We start from the raw sequence: 20356 nt of genomic DNA on the forward strand, positions 1-20356 counted from the left end.
TAGTAAAACATAACAAAGCAATTACATGGCTGTTGATTGCCAGTTATAAGAAAAAAACCCTCAAACACTACTTTTCAAAAGAAACTACACTGCAATTTTTTGTCATTGTAAAATAAAAGGAACTAAGGAATTAAATGGAGGATAGAACAAAATAACAGCAGGTAGCCCGCTGAACTTAGCCACTACAGATGGTTTAGAAATAGTGTTTCCTTCTCCATCAAGTTGTGGATAAAAGGAAAGGAGGAGATTCCTTACTGCCAGTGAATGGCAAAAGATTTAGCCAAGTCTCCAGTCTATGTATTTTGCCTCATGAAAGCCCTTCGATGCTGCATTTTTATCTGTTTTTGGCACTGCTTTTCATCACCTTTAACTGAGTGTGAATAATAACCTGATTTAATTTAAACAAATACAGGTGCTAAAGGTTCTTTATTTATGTATAACAGGGAACATTTCCAAGGCAGAACGAAGTCATCCTATGAAATTTCCTAACCATTTACTTAAAGAAATGAAGTATTAGATGAAGAAATTGCTTCAACATTCTTTTGCTTCACATTTAAGAGAAGAATCATCTTTCTTTTCAGATTCAGATTACATAAAACAAAGTCTGAATGATGAGCAAAAATTCAGTGAGCCATAAAATAATAAAAAGACAAATCAGATGATTTCTAATTGTTCTACAGTCATTTAAATTAGGTAACTACAATAGGATTGCCTTGAAATGAATGAATTTAATCTCCCTGTTCATAAACCAGCAGTCTGTGATGATGATTGTGTTAACACACCCAAAGTAGCATCACAGGATGTTACGGCCACATGTGTAATTAAACACGATGAAATATATTTCAGATGGCAAACTCAAATAGGCAAAATATGAATAATTATTCATCACTTACAGATATTATGATTAACAAACTAAGTAAATTTATCCTGACAGCTAGGAAGGGGATTTTTTTTTTCCCCATTGAGAATATGGATGTAATGCTGGCTGTGTGCCAAAGAATGTGTGCAATAAAGCGATTACATCAATTAGCATATGCTAGAGTTAAGCTGTTACCAACGCCAATGGACTGCTCCCGAACGTCCTGCCTTCATCACTGGAATTATTAAAAACTAAACTTACTAGTAGGATTATATATTAGATTTTCCTTGTCTTTTCTGAATATTATTAGAAACAGATTTTAATATTCAACAACATATTAGAACATAAGAACATACAGCACATAGGAAGGTACTATATTATTATTATTGCAAAAAGACAAGAACAATGTATTTTGGTTTTGGTTTTCAGGTTATTCTTGAATTTAAGAAATCTTTTATTAGTTAAGGTATTTTTTCACAATTGAAAAAAACTGCATGTTAACTACAACATATAGCTTTTATCTAATTAAATGTAATAATAGAAAATTCAATGCTGAGGATGAAAATGTTTATGATGATAAGAAACCAAATACAATGATGACTTTTAACAATAAAAAAGCCCAACTTATAACTTGTGAACAACAGTGTTACCTTGCTCTGTTGGCGTCCTTTGTCAGGTCCCAAGCCCAGGTTATAAAATTTTGACTCAGATAAGAGACGATAGATTCAGCACAAAGCATTTGTGAGCAGAACACGTTGGTTAATACACTTTCATCGTGGTGGAGGTAGACAGCAAGAAGCTTTCTCTGAAAAGAGGGGAAAAGACTGATGAATTAAAATATGCACTAATGTAAGATTTCTTGAATTCTGGAAAGGCACAGTCAGTCAATATAAACAACAGTAAAAATTAAATGCTATTCCCTAAAAGAGTAACTGACACCTGGACATCTACTAATGTGAATACATTTTGCTTCCTTACACTCTAAAAAGGCTAGGATGATTGTATTGTTTTACAGACTGCTGTCGCAGATTCCTGTTAACATGTGCAAGCCTATCTCAAGCACAAATTGCAACAGAATGGCATTTTCTTTAAATAAAATGGAATTACCATTCTTTGTATTTAACACATACTTTATATGTAAAGAGAAAATTAATTCTGAACTATTAAACTATACAGAGAAAAAAATACTGATGAAGATTGGATGCCAAAATCTCTCTTACATATTTTTTGTTTTTAATCTGAGCACTAAATAGTCTCTTCCACTTGAAAGAAAAAGGTCTGAAATAAACTTGTTTTAGTTCCACAGGTAATTTCAAAGCTCTTAATGTGTTCCCATGTCAAAGTCCTTACTTAAGAGCATGTGACATCTAATTGCCATTTGAAAGGATGATAGAAAAATGTTCACTCCACATGAATTCTTTCTAGTTTATATTTCAGAAAATGTCCAGTGAAGTTTTTCATATGGAAAATTATTCTTTCCCTTTTGCCTGATAAAACTTACTTTCAAGAAATGACATCTGCTCTCTTAAAAGTATCCTCTGTAATAGTTGGATAATCAATAAAATAACTGAAACTAAAAACTGAAATTGAGCAACATAATTTGCGAATGTCAGCTTTAACCACAACAATGATGATTAAAGAACCTAAATTGTCCTTAACTTTTTGGTGCTACCTTGGAGAAGAGCTGAGTTAAAGAACAGTCAGTTACCAGGACATGGAAAGATAAAATTTTATGGTAAGGACAATATACACATTTAATCTGTGAAATTCTGGTGAAGGAAAATTTCAAGGAAGCTGTAAGAATGTGATGATGAAGAAATTTGCTGTGTGGGATTCTAAACAAAAGAAGGACATTTACAGAAAAAGGGCTCATGTAGATGAAAGTCTGATGCTTGGAATTATCCTGATAAATAATCCAAATAATAATCCTAATAATAAAAATGTTTTCTTCAAGGAGAAATTTTGTACTAGATGAGGGTAGCCAGAGGTACTTTAATCCCCAGAATAAACCTGTAAAATAGTATTCTTAACTTCATTAGCCTATGCGGAAATTGAGCTTTAGAAACCTGACTTACCCTAATTCTAAAGCTAGTAAGTAAGTGGTACATCTGGGATTGGAACCCAGACTGACTGACTCCAAGCCTAGTGTTCTCTATTTGGATACTGAAGCAGGGAACCTAACTGCACTATAGTCAAGACTTGGAGAGCTGGTAGAATATCAAGGCACCAGATGCTCATATATATCAGTGCTTCCGGGGCCTCAGAGATAGCATGTAATGGGAATAAGGACAAAATGCTTCCATGTGTCCATTCATTCATTCAAGAAGTATTGGTTAAAATATTCTTCGTGTCAGGCCCAGCAGGAAGCAGTGGTGATTAAATGCTGAACAAGAAAGATTTAGGGTTTTTTCATCTATGTTGATATATGCAGATACCAGTAGCTGGTATCTAGGAAGTTTGTAATCAGATACATTGTTGGAGAGATACTTATCTAGAAAATTCCTACTCATCCATTAAGGCTCAAAGCAAATGCCTCTGGGAAGCCTTCCCTGATTCCTTCAGGCAGCATTAAGAGCTTCCATTTCTGGGCCTCTATCTCTTCTATTTTAGTATTCCAATTGTTTACCAGTTTCCCCTCTAGACAAAGTTTCTCAAGGGTGAGGACCAGGTCTCTTTCAGTCTTCTTTGTATCCCTAAGTTAGCACAGGACTCAGCATGTTTGAGGAAAGAAACATGAATGCTAATATCAACCATAGCCCTCTGGCAAAAAAGACACCAAATGGTAGCTGCAATGCCAAATCACTCTTAGTAAACAAATCTAGAAATCTGCTGCTTTAGGGAAAGGAATGTGAACCTGGCAGCACTAACAAATTCAGAGCTCCTCTTCTTAGAAGCTCTCTGGCCCAACAGACAGGGGGATGTCAACCTCTAATTCTGCTTGATCGTAACTCAGCAACTACCTTTAATGAGACACTGGGAACAAGAGAGCTGTCCACTTTTGAATCAGCATATTTCTAACCAAACAATAGCAATGGCTAAATCTTTAAAATGCCTATTTCTCTCAAGAACACTGCAATGGAATATTTAGACTTTGGGAAAGAGATTAGCGATTTACATTGCTATCTTACTGATTTAATTTAAATGCTCTTCCAAACCAAACACACATGTGCTGAAGAGGCTACTAGGAAACCCAACATGGAGAGTTCCCTATACGTGCAGCTGACAGTGTTGACTGAAACTAAACTTGGAAATCCAGGGCACTAATGCACAATATCAAGCAATAAAACAGCATCTCTTTGGCAATATTTAATTTAAAAAAGAAGAAAGAGGTAGGCGAAGATCAGGCACTGTTTTGGAGGATCAACCATTCTGCATTTCAAAGCATTGGTCCCTGCAATATCCAGGTTACTGTGCTAGAATCTCCACTATTATATCGCAGTTGTGAGAGGGAGGGCAAAGATGTGTTTACTCAGTGATTAGGCCCTTAGAATAAGCCTCTAGCTCCTAGAGAGACAGCTCACCACTTATTCATTTGGGCCAATTCACAAAGCCTAGGAAGATTAAACATCCATGCTGAGAAGACAAGCGAATGCAGACGGTGAAAAAGAAATAAAAATTCTTTAAAAACTCTGAGATGACTTCATTATTTTTCCACAAGGAAACTTTAGGAAAGTGTTTAGTTAGAGAAAAACCCACATTGACCTCTCTCTAAACCCTTAATCTTTCCTTTGTGGTGGCATTGCTTTGTGGTAAGCGACTGGCTTGCCTCACCCCTCTTTTCACTAGAAGCTGAGAGAAAAAAGGCTCTGGAGAAACAGTTTTCGTTCTAGGGACACAAACCCCTGACACTGTTAAACATGAGATGCCAGGAAAACACACTTAAAAAAAAATTCTCACTTTAAGCTCTAAACTGTGAGAAAGGAGATGATACAAAGATATCAGAAAAGGATCTTCAGGTTGGGGGTACTCCCACAGTAGCTTTCAAAAGAGAAACTGAATAATCTTAAAATAATCTTTTCTCTCAAACACAGTAAGCTTTCAACAAAAAATTTTCTTCTGCTATTATGACAGTAAAAATAAGCAAAATATAAAGGCTCAATAATATGTAAATGCTACTAAATTTGGGCTACATAAATCTCTGATTAAACTATAGGCACACCTAAATGAACCCCAGACTCAGATTTCTGATTACTTTATTGAGCTCAACTAAACACAGTCCAAAACAGTGAGAACTGCATTCAGCATGTCAGAAAACTGCTTTTGTGAAGAAACAGCATCTAGTACATAGAAAAAGCATAGGAAAATGTTTTGTTTTCCATTACTATAACCATTTTCCCCTTTGGCCCATTAATAATTTAGTTCAATAACATTTACAGAGTGCCTATGTGTTAGGCATTGAGAATACAAAGATGAATAAAACAAAGTTCCCTTGCTCTCTAAGAGTTGGGGGTGGGGAGGGGTGGCGTATGGAGAAAGCAAAGAGTTAATTGCAGTATCATATGAGAAGCAATAAGATTGGGGCATTAAAAAACCCTACATTTTAGTTGTCCTTCCTAATTTGGCAGAGAGGTGTAAGTCTGGCTGACAACAAACGCAAGCAGCCCAGCTATACTCTCCTCAGACTCCCTCTTTGTGATCTAGGTTTTGGTTAACAGTTAAAGGAAAGTCTCCAAGCATTAAAGTAACAGAAAGCTCTGTGCTAAACCCAGTTTTGCCACTCACCAGATGTGTGACTGTGGGGGTTAGATGGGTGTTGTAACAATTGTGGATAAAGTAGGTAAAGTGCCTATTTACAATGCCTGGCCCATAGTAGGTGCCAAGTAAAATGCAGCTGTTAGGATCAAGATTCCAGAACTATCCATGCAAAATAAAGGATTTGAAAGCCATTTCAAGAGAAATGATAGCCATGAAAATGTATGAAAGATTATACAGCTCCTTCATTTCTCCTACTGGCCATAGTGTTTGGGATTCTTCATTGTGTCTGTGCCTTCAGGGCCTCACTAATCTTCACATTCAAACCCAGGAGCTAAGGTACTAAGTTGATGCTTAGGAAGTGCCAAGCTGACAGCAACCAGTGTGACCTGGCCTTGAGCTACAGTAGCTATTGTATTTAGACACTTAGCATCACAGAACCACAGAACATTAGAGCTGGAAGAAATGAGCTGGCTATGTCTCAAAATAAGCCAGGCACAGAGCAGACACTTAGAAAATATTTGCTGATGGACTGAAAAGGAAGTTGTCTAGTTTCATTTTAAGTACGAGAACATCCATAATCTGTGTGTTCAATGATTTTGAAGTTGATATGACAAACGATTTCTAGAAATGGTATTTCATAGTTTTTTCAGTATAAGAATTAAAATAAATTAAAAATAATTTCCTTCGTATAAATTGGGAGCTGATTTTATTTCTCCTCTTTCAGTTTCCCTTCTCCTTTTCTATCATCATTATCATCACCATAATAATCAGAATTATCGCTGTTCTTTTCTTTTAAGTTTGGGGGTGGTTTACTGACACAACCAACTGATACACTGATACAACAATAAACACTCTTTTATATTTTACCTAGATTTATCAATTATTAACGTTTTGCCATATTTGCTCTATCATTCTTTTTATGCTTCTTTCCCTGAAACATTTAAAGTTGCACATATCATGACACCTCCACCCTACTTTAGTGTCTGTCTCCTAAGAAATAAGGACATTCCCTTACATAACCATAATTTCTTTAATCACACCTAAGACATTTAATATTGTTTACAATATTTACAATTTAATATTGCTACAATCATCTAATACAGAGTCCATATTCAAATTTCCCCAGTACCTCAAAATGTCCTTTGTAGCTGTCTTATTTATTGTTTTAAATCCAGGCTCTAAATAGGATCATTCTAGTACACTGACCATTTCCACAATCCTGTTCCTGTATATGGATATTCATAGGTCCAGCCCAGCACCCAACCATGACTCAAGATAAGCACACTGTAAGAATAGAGGCAGGGCAGCATGAAGCTACATTGTCTGGATTCAAATTCCTGCTTTGCCACCACTCAGCTGTGCAACCTTGGGAAAGCTACTTCTCTTTTCTGTGCCTTGGGTGACACAGTTCTGGAAGTCCAACACTCTGTCTAGATGGGAGTGATGACATGACTGCTATAATAGAGGTGGTCCTAGGGTCTAGGCATGAACAACAGATTGGCTGCTTCTTTATGAAGGTGATACTTGAGCTGAATTCTAAATTTAGGTGATAGCGAGGAAAAGAAGAGTGAAAAAGAGGAAAAGCAAAGAGAAAAGGTTGGGAAAAGCCCTGTGCTGTCAATGGCCTGATGTGTTCAAAGAACTCCAAGCTAGTAATTTTTGAAGAGTGAAGAACCAGAGTGCAGACGGATTTTGGAAAGAATTGTGACACTTTGCCTTTTTTGTCTCCCAAAGCTGAGTTTAGGGACCAACAGGTAGCAACCAACTAGAGAGGTTCCTTGAGAGGTTCCAAAAGGAAACAGCCAGCTACTGAAGATGAGGAGATGCCAGGATGGTATCTTCTTCCTCTCACTTCCTGAAGCAGATGTTGGAATGGCACTCTTGAGGACACAGATGTACTTGAGTCTCACAAAGGGAGAACTCTCATATGAAAGTCACAGGTTAAACAAGCAAACAAACTGAAAAGCCTAAAGCAAAATCAAACTCTCTTCATAAAATAAGCTGACAAATGTTCATTGGGTACAGAGCTTTATCAGTTTTCATTGTTCAAATGGTAATACTCAGGTTATAAAATACCTTTGAGGAAGATAAACACGTCTAAAGTTTCTATGAATAAGGAAATTGGAAGCTCAAGTGATTGGCTGTTATAGCAAACTGTTTTTACTCTCCTTTTCTGTGAAATATTTACTTATATTGCTTGCCCGTATTGGGTTGTTGTCTTCTTTTTATTGATTTTTAGAGTTCTTCATAAATGTATATACTAGAGAAATTAAGTTTCCAATATCTCAATAAAGATACTAGGCACTACTTAACATCAGAAATACTTTGATTTTCTTAATACAGTTATTTATAAATGATTGTAAATGACAAAGCAAATATAAAACCAACAGATTCTACTGAAATGCTTCACAGAGGAAAGAAAGGTCAGAACACATTTCTGTAGGTCTATGACAAAAACAGTATTATTCTCTGTTTTGTTAGGTACTCCAAGAAGGGTGTGGGAGAAACAGGATACTAGAAGATACACATGTATAAAAAGGTATACAAAAGCTAACAGGCTGTGAAATGTAGGAGGCAAAAAGTTTGTAAACTACACTGTGCTATTATCATACTATGATTTTCTAATCATCGCCTGACACTTCACAATTACACATATACAAACGCACACAGTTGCTCAGTCTCTGCCACCAATTTCTCCCCTCCCAACCATCCTACAAACTGCCACCACATTACTTTTTTTTTTTTGCTTTACGCGGGCCTCTCACTGTTGTGGACTCTCCCGTTGCGGAGCACAGGCTCTGGACGCGCAGGCTCAGCGGCCATGGCTCACAGGCCCAGCCGCTCCGCGGCATGTGGGATCTTCCCAGACCGGGGCACGAACCCGTGTCCTCTGCATCGGCAGGTGGACTCTCAACCACTGTGCCACCAGGGAAGCCCCCACATTACTTATTCCTCTGACAGTGTCACCCTCTTCTTCAGAACTTTCAAAAGCTAATCACTATCTAACAATAACAAAAGTCTTTAGCTGGCATTCAGGGATTTCCATGATGAAATCCCAATCTATTTCTCTATTTTAGCCCTATTTCCTGCTGCTCCTTTACATGTACCAATTATGCAGGCCCACTCATCTTCTCTAACACGTGCATCTGAATAACTTGGTTACTGTTAAGGTAAGGAGTCATTATTCCAAGGTGGGTTAATTGCCAAGATATTTTAATCTCCATTTCAGAGAAAATAAAATGGAGGCTTATATAGCTAGTCAGTATCAGGGTCCAGTTTCAAATCCAAATCTGCCTGATTTATTCAATGTCCATCTATTATAAGCAAACAATCTTAAAGCTGTTTCACATACATTTTGAAGACATTTTACTTATATTAATTGCTTGTTAATTCTGTGAGGTATGTACTACAATACAAATTTTTAAATTGATGCTCAGAGAGATTGAGTAACCTAGTTTTAATAGCACACAGCAAGTAAATGGGGACTCAGAATTCAAATATAAGAATTCTGATTATTTCTCTTTCTACCATACCTTTTATATTTAAGTGAAAATGTTTAAGATTAGATATGGAACAAACTTCTTGAATTTACAGATGGAATACTTAAGAGATCCAATTTAGCTTTTTATCCCTTCAAAATAGGTAATATGAATAACAAATACTTTCTAGGGACAGGGAGGGCTTTTTGAGAGAAATGATACAAATATGAATAAAGTCTACTAAAAAAATCAGCCTTACGGATGATATTTTAATAAATTTTACCTATATTGCTTTTCAAATATGGTTATATGGTTCTCAAAAACATGGTGAATAGTAGTAAATTGAGAAGAATGTTTTACACAGCAGCATATCTTAAAACTAACTTAATTATTAACTAATTAAAAATAATTTTATTATAAACACTAAACATTTTTACAATTTTAATTGGGTAGATCTGATTACTCAGTTGGAGAATTAGAGGCAAATTCTAAATATGATGCTAACAATATACTGTTTAGTGGAAATATCTAACTACAGAACAGTATATTTGGTACGGTTGCACTTATATAAAACTTAGCAACTTTTTTACTGATATATATGTTTGGAGACTTTTTCAAAAAATCACATTTAAAGGTAAAAACATTTAATAGTGGTTATTTTCAGGTTTGGGATTATGAGGCAACGCATTTTTCTACTTTAAATGCATCTGTATTCTTTTCTTTTCAACAAACATTTTATTTGTATAATGAAAACACATTTCAAAACATTATATTAGCATCATAGTTCTTATCTCACACATGTGCAGGATGCTGTCCTAGCTGTCATAAAAAATTACTCTAAAGACACTGTCTGCCTTTAAGGAATTTAAATTGAAAAGACAACAAAGACAAGATGAACAGACTGGGCATATTTTCCAAAGCACAAATAGGTTTGTTTGCCTGATTTTTCTGGATGATGGAGTGCTAGAAACTCACCAACTGCAGTTGTGGCTTCCGATTTGTATAGAGCTTATTTTGCCTAACAAATATTGACCAGTGATGGTTATTTAGGTATCTTTTAACCTGAGGAAGTAGAAATAGCACTACTTTAAAATGGGCTGATTTTTAAAAATGAATGTAATAAAACTTGATAATGAACAAGCACTGTTAAAAGCAAAGCATTCATCTTAGTGCTATAAATGCTCAAATGGGTTCTCAAAATTCCTCTGTGGAACTGTTCTTAGAGCTAGTTCATGAACAATCAGTTTTGTTACTTTATAAACATTTCTCAAATTTGTCCAAAACTGTTTAAAAAGCACCTTAGCCATGATGCTGGGTGCATTTATGAATAGATCTCATTTAATACTCAAAACAACCACATAAAGTAGATATGTATTATCATCTTTTTTTTCCCCTAGATTAGAAACAGGCTCATTACTTGTTTGGGAACAGAGTTACTAAGTGGGAAATCAAGACGTAAAGCACTGGTTTCCTTAATTTATGTATAATATTTGGAAACAGCACTGGGTGTGAAGTGAAGATCTAAGGAGGTGTAACAGGATTACTGATATCAAAGCCCATTCTTCCAAAGGGCTGCTGGGAAAGGAACAATCCTTCCCATGGGACACAAACCCTGGCACTGGGATTTTTATTGCTGTTGATTTTCAGTTACTACAAATGGCTAATCATTCTCTAGGGTACTTTTTGTTGTGAAGAGAACTCAGGGACAGCAGAACTGAGAGGTGGGGAGGCTCTAAGGAGAAAAAGAAACTTCTTTAAGAAAGTCCCAGGGAATCATGGTGTGGCCAGTGGTAACTCTTCTGCACATAATTAAGGAAGCTAACTACTGGCTCTTACTTATCTAAAGATAAAATATAAGCTTCATTCAACAAATATTTTTAAATGCCAGGTAATGCCAGGGCATCACAGGCCCCTCCATGCTCCTGTTGATGTTCCCAGCCTCATCATACCACGCAATCCAACTCTCTGTCTTGCACTTTTTTGCTCTCTGTCTTAATTTTTTTGGTTTTAATTCCCTCAATTGTAATCTTCTGGACTTTGCTTTTGACCTTCCTTCTGTTTAGAATTCTGTTATTTGCCTAAGTTTCATTTATCTTCTAAGATTCATGTCAGAGATACCTCCACAAGAAATCTCCCTGAATTCTAAGGCAGATGAAGTACCTCTCCTCTTTGCTTCCATAGCATGTTACACTATATGGATCTATTTATATTGTCTTATCTTCCCTACTAGACTGTGAACATGTCAAGGGCAGGAAACCTCTACATCCTAGGTCCTTAATAGGCATATGATACATATTCATGGCCTTCAACTCAATGAACATCCCTAATAGTTAAGGGCAAGGGAGAAGATCATAAAACTGATCAACCCACTGTCAAAAGTCGAAACTCTGTCACAATATACTTAAACACAAGAACTTAGAATACCTGTTTCACTGAAGTTGGAGCTCTGCTTTGAACAGTATTGTAAATTCCTCATGAAAAAGGCAGAAAAAACTATGAGTACTCTCACCAAGTGCTCTCAAATGAAATCAGTCTGAAGCAGTTTTCATTAAGATGGATTGAATGTGGCATCGTGAGAAACACTTTATCAAATGTAGTGTTTTACTTAGTGATTAACTATATACCAGTTGATGAAGCTCCCCAAATCCTTTGTAATCCCACCACTCCAATAAACATTTAATGAGTATATAAGTTCAAAAAGCCTAGCAGAGGATTTAAACCTTCAATCTTGTTTTTATTTACTCATGGAACTCAATTTCTCACTTCAAGTGAAGAATGTTGGTGCTCAAGGCTCATCTGTTGCCCTGGTAAAATTAATGTGCCTCCCACAGTTTAAATTAAACATGCGATGTTTAAGATGAAAGAAATTTAGTAACAATGGCAGAGTATCGGTCATTCTTGCCTTAAAATATTTGAACATCAGCAAACTGTTTTCTTAAAAATGATTCATTCAGAAGTTTAAAAAATATATTGAAAACGATTTGTTTTCACTCTCAAATGTACAGTCTGAAAAGGAGAGATGAAGTTTGAGGATTGAATCCTGTAGTATAGCAGTTAGCACTGAAAAGCTTCTGGAAGTAAGGTGATATAGTGTAAAACACACTTACATGTGTTGGAACACCTGCACTCTCATTTGGCCTCCACTACTTACCCTTGATTTGTCTTTGGTTAAGTCATGTAGCTTTTCTGAGCTTCCTCATCTCTACAATGAGAATATTGATATTATATATCCCCATCTCACCAGTTTGCTGTGGAGTTCAAATGAGATATGCATAGGAAGAAGCTTCATAAACCACAGAGCACAATATAAATCTAAAGTAGCAGTGCTATTTCTATTCTTTCTATACAATCCTCTCTAATTTTGAAAGGAGATGTATATAATTTGGTTGATGACTATAATAAATGTCCCTGCTTAGATCTAATTTTGAATAATTTACCCATTCTGTGGATGAATTTTACTTAAGTTTAGGGCAATGTAATAAATGATACATAAACTGCTGTTGATCTTTAACTTGGGAAAGAGAAAAAAGGAAAGAAAAAAGCCCTGGACAAGGGGAAAAAGATAAAGACAGTTTAGGAGTCCAAAGAGGTCAGTGGATTTGGGTATCAATCTAATATGAAACAAAACACATGAACCAATGATTTCCAGTTGTTAAAATACCAACACACTCATCAAAACCAAACAATCAATTGTTTCATTAGAAATACCCAGAAGTTAATAAGAGTTTACGCTCCTCTGGGAATCATCAGTCTGAATAAATCCAAAAGCCAATCTACTATACAAAGACACTCAATAAAAAGTTCTTTCGTCTATTATATACTGTATATTTAAACAATGTATCGTCACAAAGTTATAAGGTTTACAGTAGCTTTTTAAATGGAATTTAAAAGATGTCTATGCTTATTTGGGAGCTATATTTAGGTTATAAAAGGCCCTCACATCTTCTGGTTACTTCAACTGCTTAGCAATCTTATTGGAAAAGCAGAGACAAATTAATCCCAAATACATTCTTATCCAGGAATGAACTGAAAAATAGATTATTTTAAAGCTATAATTACTCTTTCAAACATATTTATGTTCAACAATAAGTGATTGTTTAAATATAATAACATTGCTGTACAATGAGAGACTTAATAACCATTAGAAATCCTGTTATAATAAAGTATTCAGCATTACTTACAAAGCATTCTTGCAACAAAAAAAAAAAAAAAAAAATTGACCTGAATCTAATAAAGCTTTTAGACTTAACAGCCATTTCTCAGTAAATAAAGAGATAAAGGAACAAGTTAAATCATATCACAAGGAAACAATCACACAAATCCAGAATCTGGAACAATCTGTAAGTCATCCAACATGATTTCTTCACAAAGCAAATGTCATAAAAAGGGGTGGATGGGGGAAAAAAGCAGGTGTCTGCTTAAAAGGGTTTAAGAAATCTAACAACCAAATGTAATTTGTGATCCTTGAGTGGATCACGGTTTCCAAAAAAAGAGTCAACTGGTGAACTTTGAATATCCACTGGATACTAGATGACATTAGGAAATTATTGTTAGTATGTTACATGTGACAATGGTATTGTGATTCTGTAGGGGAATGTCATTATTTTTGGAAAGTGCATGCAGATGTTTTTAGGGGTAAAATATGTCTGTGATTCACTTTGAAATGGCTTAGCAAAAAATAATGAATATATAAGAGTATCCTAAATGTTTTATGCAGTTTAAGTTTTAATAATTTCAAAAGTTTAATTGCTAAAGCTCCATTAAAACTTTGGGATGCCCTGCATATAGAAGAAGCAAATATGGCAAAATTTTAGTAATTGTTAAATCTAGGTATAGGGGATTTAAGTGTTTATTGTACTACTCCTTTACTTTTTCTGTATTAAAAATTGTTTTAATAAAAGTTAAAATATTATAAAATATAATTAAGTAAATGATCATATAATATTAAAATGTGAAGATAAGCTGTTTTAACAGGATTATAACATGACCAATTTTATATTAAATATGCATGTGTGCTGAACGAAATAAATATATGGAAAGAACATATAAAGTTAATCTGTGTTAGAATATATTCTTTTAGCTTTTCAGTATCTTCTATAAACCTGTACTTATGGAAACTATAAACCTGTATTACCATAAATATATATTTCTTCAAAAATAAAATCCATTTAATATAGATTTAATAGTAAAAAATAGATGTTTAAAATTGCCTTTACAATGGGCTATTCCACTATTCTTAGGGTAGAGAACAGTTTATGTTTCTTAATCTACTTCATTGAACTGTCAATGATAGATCTAAGCTTGATCACTAATTATTGTCTTGGAATTCAATTTTTAAAAACTGTTTAAAATGAATTTTTCTTTAGGTCAGAGTTTAACATAAGTAGAAACTAGAAATTTCAGAGGCATCCTTGCACTCTATTCTCAAAACTCTTTGTCCTCTTTAATTCCAATAACTTTCCCTCTAACTCCATCTACACCTTATTCCTTCCTTCCTCTCTCTTTTTTCCTTCATTCATTAAACATACAGAGTATTTACTATGTGTAGGGATGTAAGGTACATCGTCACTGCCAAAAAGAAAATCAAATCTCTTGAGAAGACATATATATAAAAGAGAGAGAATGGATAATTAAAAGCAATGTGTTATCATTGCAAAGTACTAAAGGGTGGGTGTGGAAGACTAGGAGTCAACCAGGTAAAGAGCAGGATGAAAGGTATTCCTGACAGTGGGGCAGCATGAAAAAAGAGTTAGATTATAGGGAAGTACAAATGGTACACTGCTGCTAGATTTATTAAGTGTAAGGCAGGAAATGGGAAGAGCTGAAGTTGTACAGATAGGCAGGAGCCAGATAACTGGGGTCTCGACTACAGTGTCAACATATAAATAGAGCAACCACACAGAATCTTCGTGCTCAAAATGTAACTTCTGGTTTCTTGTTACATACTTGGATCTACTTGATTTCAAGATCACAAGATCCATTTCTATATTTAAGGAAAAATCTTTTTTTTTGTCTAAAATGACTTTTAGGAAAAAATACTACAGTTATAAGATATATACTATTAGATGGAATAATCATTTGGGGAAAAGACTGAAGGACAAATCATTTAGCAAGAAACTGTCAATCACATAACTGAAAAGAATACGAGCACGTAGCCTGGTCCCTTCTAAGCATGTCCACCCCTTTCTCCCCCTAAAAAAAAACAAACCCCATTTCAGAGCTTGACAAAGACTTCTGCAAAAGCCAGCAGTACCCTATCATACTACTGCCCCTCTGAAATGGGCATCTTGGTGATGATTAGGTTGGTAGATGAACCAGAAACAAAATCAAGTCTTCAATCTGAAAAAAACAGAAAACATCAAGCATTGCCTCAGGCCTGGTGGTAAACCTATGGGATACACTTTTTAATCAGAAAAGGTAAGATTCCACTTACATCTCGGGCTTTCACATAGAAGGCCTCTTGAAAAGTTGCTTCTAATGAGCCAATAAAAAATACAGGATGGCAGTCACCATATCTATAGGAAAAATTGTGTCTATTAATTAAAATACATTTCAAATTTACTTCAAATTTCACAAGTCTAACCAATGAGTTTTAAGTAAATGTTGGGGCTAATGTCTCTTAAGTATAGATAAAACATTAAAACATTTCTTTAAAGGGTTAGGAATGGTCTTCATTAGTTTTTTGAACTCTTCTTGGCCTATACCGATACATCAGAATACTGGAATTTTAAGTACATCTAGCAAATGGACTTAATGAGTGCTATGAAACCATGCCATTTACAAGTAGCAATTCCTGGTTACCCACTTCCCTAAGATTTTCCTAGTTACAATAGCCTTAACTTTCCATTTTAGTTCATTTATTCTCTAACACAGAGGGAAAAAATGGTTCCTTGCTAAGTTTCCAAATTACATTACATCAGAAAATAGAACTAAAGAGAAATACTGTTTACGTGAAAATTTAGGTTTAAATAGTTAAATCTTTTTAAACACCTCTAGGCGAATCTCAAATGCATAGAAAATTTTATATTACACTATTAAAAGAAGAAACGCTAAATGATTCCAAAACAAAAATTAAAAGAAAAAATTCACTTATATCTAAAATTTTTAAATTATTTTTTTATTCAATATTACTTTTAAAAGATTTTGTTTGTCCTAGGATATACTAAAACTTAGTATCCTATGACCTAGTCCTTTTGGAAATATAGTCAAGATATTAAATTAGTAATCCATTTATTATGCTTCTATAAAGATATAGAGATAAGATAAATACATCTCTGAAGCGGCACAGTCTACTAGTTATCTGACTTGAATACTCTGTATTCACTATTAGGACTATATATATTGATAAATGTATCCTTTGAATACTTTAAGAAGAAAGTGAAAACAATCTATGATTAAAGTTGCTCCAGAAAAATCACAGTAGCATTAAAAGAACATCAATTTTATATAGTTAATGTCCTAACCCTACCTTGAAGAAAACTCTGCTGTAAATTGTAATAAGGCATCTCCTTCATTTTCTGCGTTTTCTGGCACTAAAAAACAAACAAAAGAAAAAACAAAAACAAAAAACCAAAACAAATAGACACAAAAAACAAACCACATAACATCTAATCCCACATATAAGAAATATATTTAATCAATAAAGAGGAATTAAATTTTAGTTTCTGTGATACATCTGAGGAGACATTTTAACTCGACATACATTAGAAGATTTCATCAAACCTTAAAAAAGAACCTCAAAAAAATTTCAAGCTCATAAATTTTTGAAAACCAACTGATACAATCCTGCTAGGTGTTGAAAATATGTGCCAGTCATCAATTATGCTTGAAATGACATCTTGTGATTAAATTATATAAAAAGTTCTCAAATTATTCTAAAGATCTTATTAATCAGGAAAATAGTCATTTTATGTAAATATCACATCTATTTCTGCCCATGAATGTCCCTAATTTCACAGAGTAAATGAGCCATTTCTGGACTTATTTTAATAGTCATTTTGTATATAGCACCACTTATGATCTTGTCAGGTGCAAGTGAGGGAGATGGCACATTTAGTTTACTTCTTTCCTTCCAAAGATGGGTACCAGTGAATGGAAAAGTAATATAACTACTGATAAAACTGATATCTCCAATAAGATGTGTGGTGACAAGTACAGTCACGAAAAGTACAGCTATTTTGTTTATCAATTTCTGGGTTTAAAGTAAAGAGACAAACTCATAACTAATTATACATGTGAAACAAAAGTTACATTCCCTTGAGTTTTTAATGAATTTTACTAAAGTATTGGGAATGGTTGGGCTTAAGATCAAAATTCAAGAGGCTCTAGTTCCTATGAATAATGTCTACTTCTTATATTTTCTCTCTCCAAACCTGAAAGTCAGTAAGAGATTTTTAAGTTCATTGTTCCTCATAAGTTTCTGCACTAGGAGGGAGAATTACAATGCTGGACCCAAAGAGCTATTAATACTCACTCATTGGAGATTTCCTCAAGGCAGATGAAGCCATGCCGAATACTTCTCCATCATCCACCCCAAATTCGGAGGCATCTTCAAAGTCATCTCCATCACTATCACTAACCATATGAACATCGGTGCTTTGCTATTTAAGGAAAGTCCTATGATTAGTTTCATACTGACTTTAGGAAATCAAATTCCAAAATATAAATTATGTAATTACAATAGGACATTAGCATTATAAAAGTTTTATTAAATAAGAAGCTATTTGCTAGAGTGAAGCTTAATATTTCTCATTTTAAGGCTTACATATATTTCTAATCTTGCTGTGATACTCCTAGACTAAAGGCTGGAGCCTGAGTGAAAAAGAAGAATGCTTACAAACTCAATTAAGACTGGGATTTTTATCTGTTTTACCCCCAGCCTATGGTATACAATTAGGTGCTCAAGAAATATTCACTCAATAAATGAAGAAATGGGTACAATCTAAGAGGTCAGAGATAAATAAGCTATACGAGTCTTTCAAAAAGCTCATGGTAGTCTAAACTTTTGGGCAGAAGTAATGGTAGCATTTAAAAATTTGCCTCTTCCCTACTGCAATGGTTCTCAAATTTCTCATTAGTGAAATATGGTACACTATCCCCATGTGTTATTGGAAGATAACATGAAATACACTATATACGAAAGCTCTTTGTAAGCTGAAGGCCATTAAATATGAGATGTAATAATGATGCTTCAATTCAATAAACATTTACTGAGAATTTACTACATGCTGGGCACTAATAAATATGCTCCGTTTATTTTGTTTTCAGCAACATCCGTTGAGATATAAAGTAGTACAATGAAAAACATCAGTTTCAAAATATGAACTTGGCTCCTGATCTCTAAGTTAGAATGGGATTTCAAAAACACTGAGATTTCAAACATTTGAACTGAGTTGTGAATACTGACCAATATTAATGTCTTGGATATGAAGGGGTCCCCAGAAAGGTAACTGGCTAAGTGCCTATCTGTACCACGTTTAATAAATAAAGTACAAAGACCACTGAATAAATGAAATTTCTATCTTTCAAAATATGTTGCTATGTACCTAAATTATGAAAATGCATTAAAAGAAACTCAGAATCAAAGACTCATGAAACTTGGCTAGAGGGGATGTTAGAGTTGTCAGTCATAGAATCATAGATTTTAAAGCTGGAAGGGATTTTAAAGATCTCTCACTAACGGTTTTCAAATTTCTTTTCACAGAGTTACCTCCCTCCCCTAGCACCAAGCAAAATATTATGTAAAATTATAGTGCATACAATAGATAAAAGTAAGGCCACTCTGGCTGATGTAGAGAGAGAGCAACAAGTAGCCTAATGCTCCTGGCCTTGGCCTTTTCTTCCTCACATCCTTTTGATAGCTGGGGTACCTCTGAAGGCTCTCAGGACACTACGGAACAATTTTTAAAACTACTAATCTAGTGAGTCTAACAGCTCCAAAGAAGGAAGGCAAGATATTTACTCCATATGACTCAGCAGGCTTAGCATTTCCTCCTTGGGCATAACCAAGCATTAATGCCCATAATTGTTAACATTTTCCCTCTTACCTTAAAGACAGTTTTCCCAATGGTTTGAATAGAGAAGGAAATGTACATATATTTACTGGATGAGTAAAAATGAATGGTCCTTGCCCTAAGCATCTATCTGCTATTCTGACTATACCACTATTTCTCACAGGAGCCTTGGTTCTACTTGTACGCCTAATGCTAGAGCATTGCTTTATAGAGCCAAGACCTCCTCTTGATTTCAGCAATTCAACAGCATAAAAATTCAAAACCCTTTCTCATTTCAAAACAGTGAAGGAGCCTCCCCTTCAAAATAACACATTTACTAGGACTATAACTGTACTTGAATTCCATCTGTTTCAGGTAGGCAAATATCTGGAGCATGAACTTCCCTTGAATTCTTAAATGGGTAAAGGCTCAGGATCTAAAAGGTACACTACACATTCCTTTAGGGTACTTAGCCAGGTTTGCAGGCAAGTGGAAAGAAACAAAAGTCCAGTATGACAAACTTTCTCACATCTTCTGTCAGCTAGGCTATCATCTCAGCCTTCACTTAGTCTTGCCTAGTACTCACCCTCCCTTAAAGAGGCATTAGATTAAGAAGGAGGTTTGGAGGACACAGGGATGAAAAAGAAGGAACTGTTCTATATATCATCTTTTTTTTCTCATTGCTTTTACCTTACTCGCCCACATCTATCCTCTTTCTTCTAATCCAGCTTTCAGTCAAATAATAGCCCCTTTCCATAACAAGAGGACTAGGACAGTGATTTTAATTTTGTGCCTATGTAATGCATTATTTTGTCTTCACAAAGTACAGAATTCCCAACTCTCTTAAGATCCCAGAAAACAAAATCCTACAACAACAACATCTTCAAAGGGAGGTATCTAAAAAGCCGATTTTGTTGAAAAAAGTATATTTTGAATATGAATTATTGAAGTATCTGCAAGAATGAGCTACTTAATTATGTATAAGGAACTCCGAATCTCTTTCTTATCAGCCATCTAACAGGTTAGGAAAATCTTTTTCTAAAAAATGAGATAAACAATCTTTTTTCATTAATGTTTGCTGATGAGAATAGACAATCTCTTGGTTCAGTCATGGTTGCTCTAAAATTCTTTGAAACCAGGGAAGCTATTTATTAAAAAATTTTTAGAAAGGTAAAAAAATTAGTGATTCCATTTTGGCTCTCTATTGCATTCATTTATTCCCTTTATCATTTACCATACATTCATAAACCCTACTAAATGCTACATTGCCTGGACTTGAGTGAAAGATATACAGTGTATGTTCTCTCAAGGAATACAATATAATATATATA

At 34.6% G+C, this 20356-nt stretch overlaps 1 protein-coding gene across 1 annotated transcript in view; it reads right to left on the reverse strand.

The window, feature by feature from the left end:
* FAF1 (Fas associated factor 1) overlaps positions 1–20356 on the reverse strand; it is a 469659-nt gene that overhangs the window by 106952 nt on the left and 342351 nt on the right. Inside the window, exons 14-17 of the mRNA XM_024739340.1 lie at positions 17507–17633; positions 16502–16565; positions 15467–15548; positions 1510–1664 (exon numbers count right to left, since the gene is read on the reverse strand). Of these exons, the coding sequence (XP_024595108.1) occupies positions 1510–1664; positions 15467–15548; positions 16502–16565; positions 17507–17633 (428 nt within the window). The remainder of the gene's footprint in view (positions 1–1509; positions 1665–15466; positions 15549–16501; positions 16566–17506; positions 17634–20356) is intronic.

Source organism: Neophocaena asiaeorientalis, unplaced genomic scaffold (assembly GCF_003031525.2).
Source record: "Neophocaena asiaeorientalis asiaeorientalis breed wild unplaced genomic scaffold, Neophocaena_asiaeorientalis_V1.1 scaffold138, whole genome shotgun sequence".
Taxonomy (NCBI): Eukaryota; Metazoa; Chordata; class Mammalia; order Artiodactyla; family Phocoenidae; genus Neophocaena; species Neophocaena asiaeorientalis.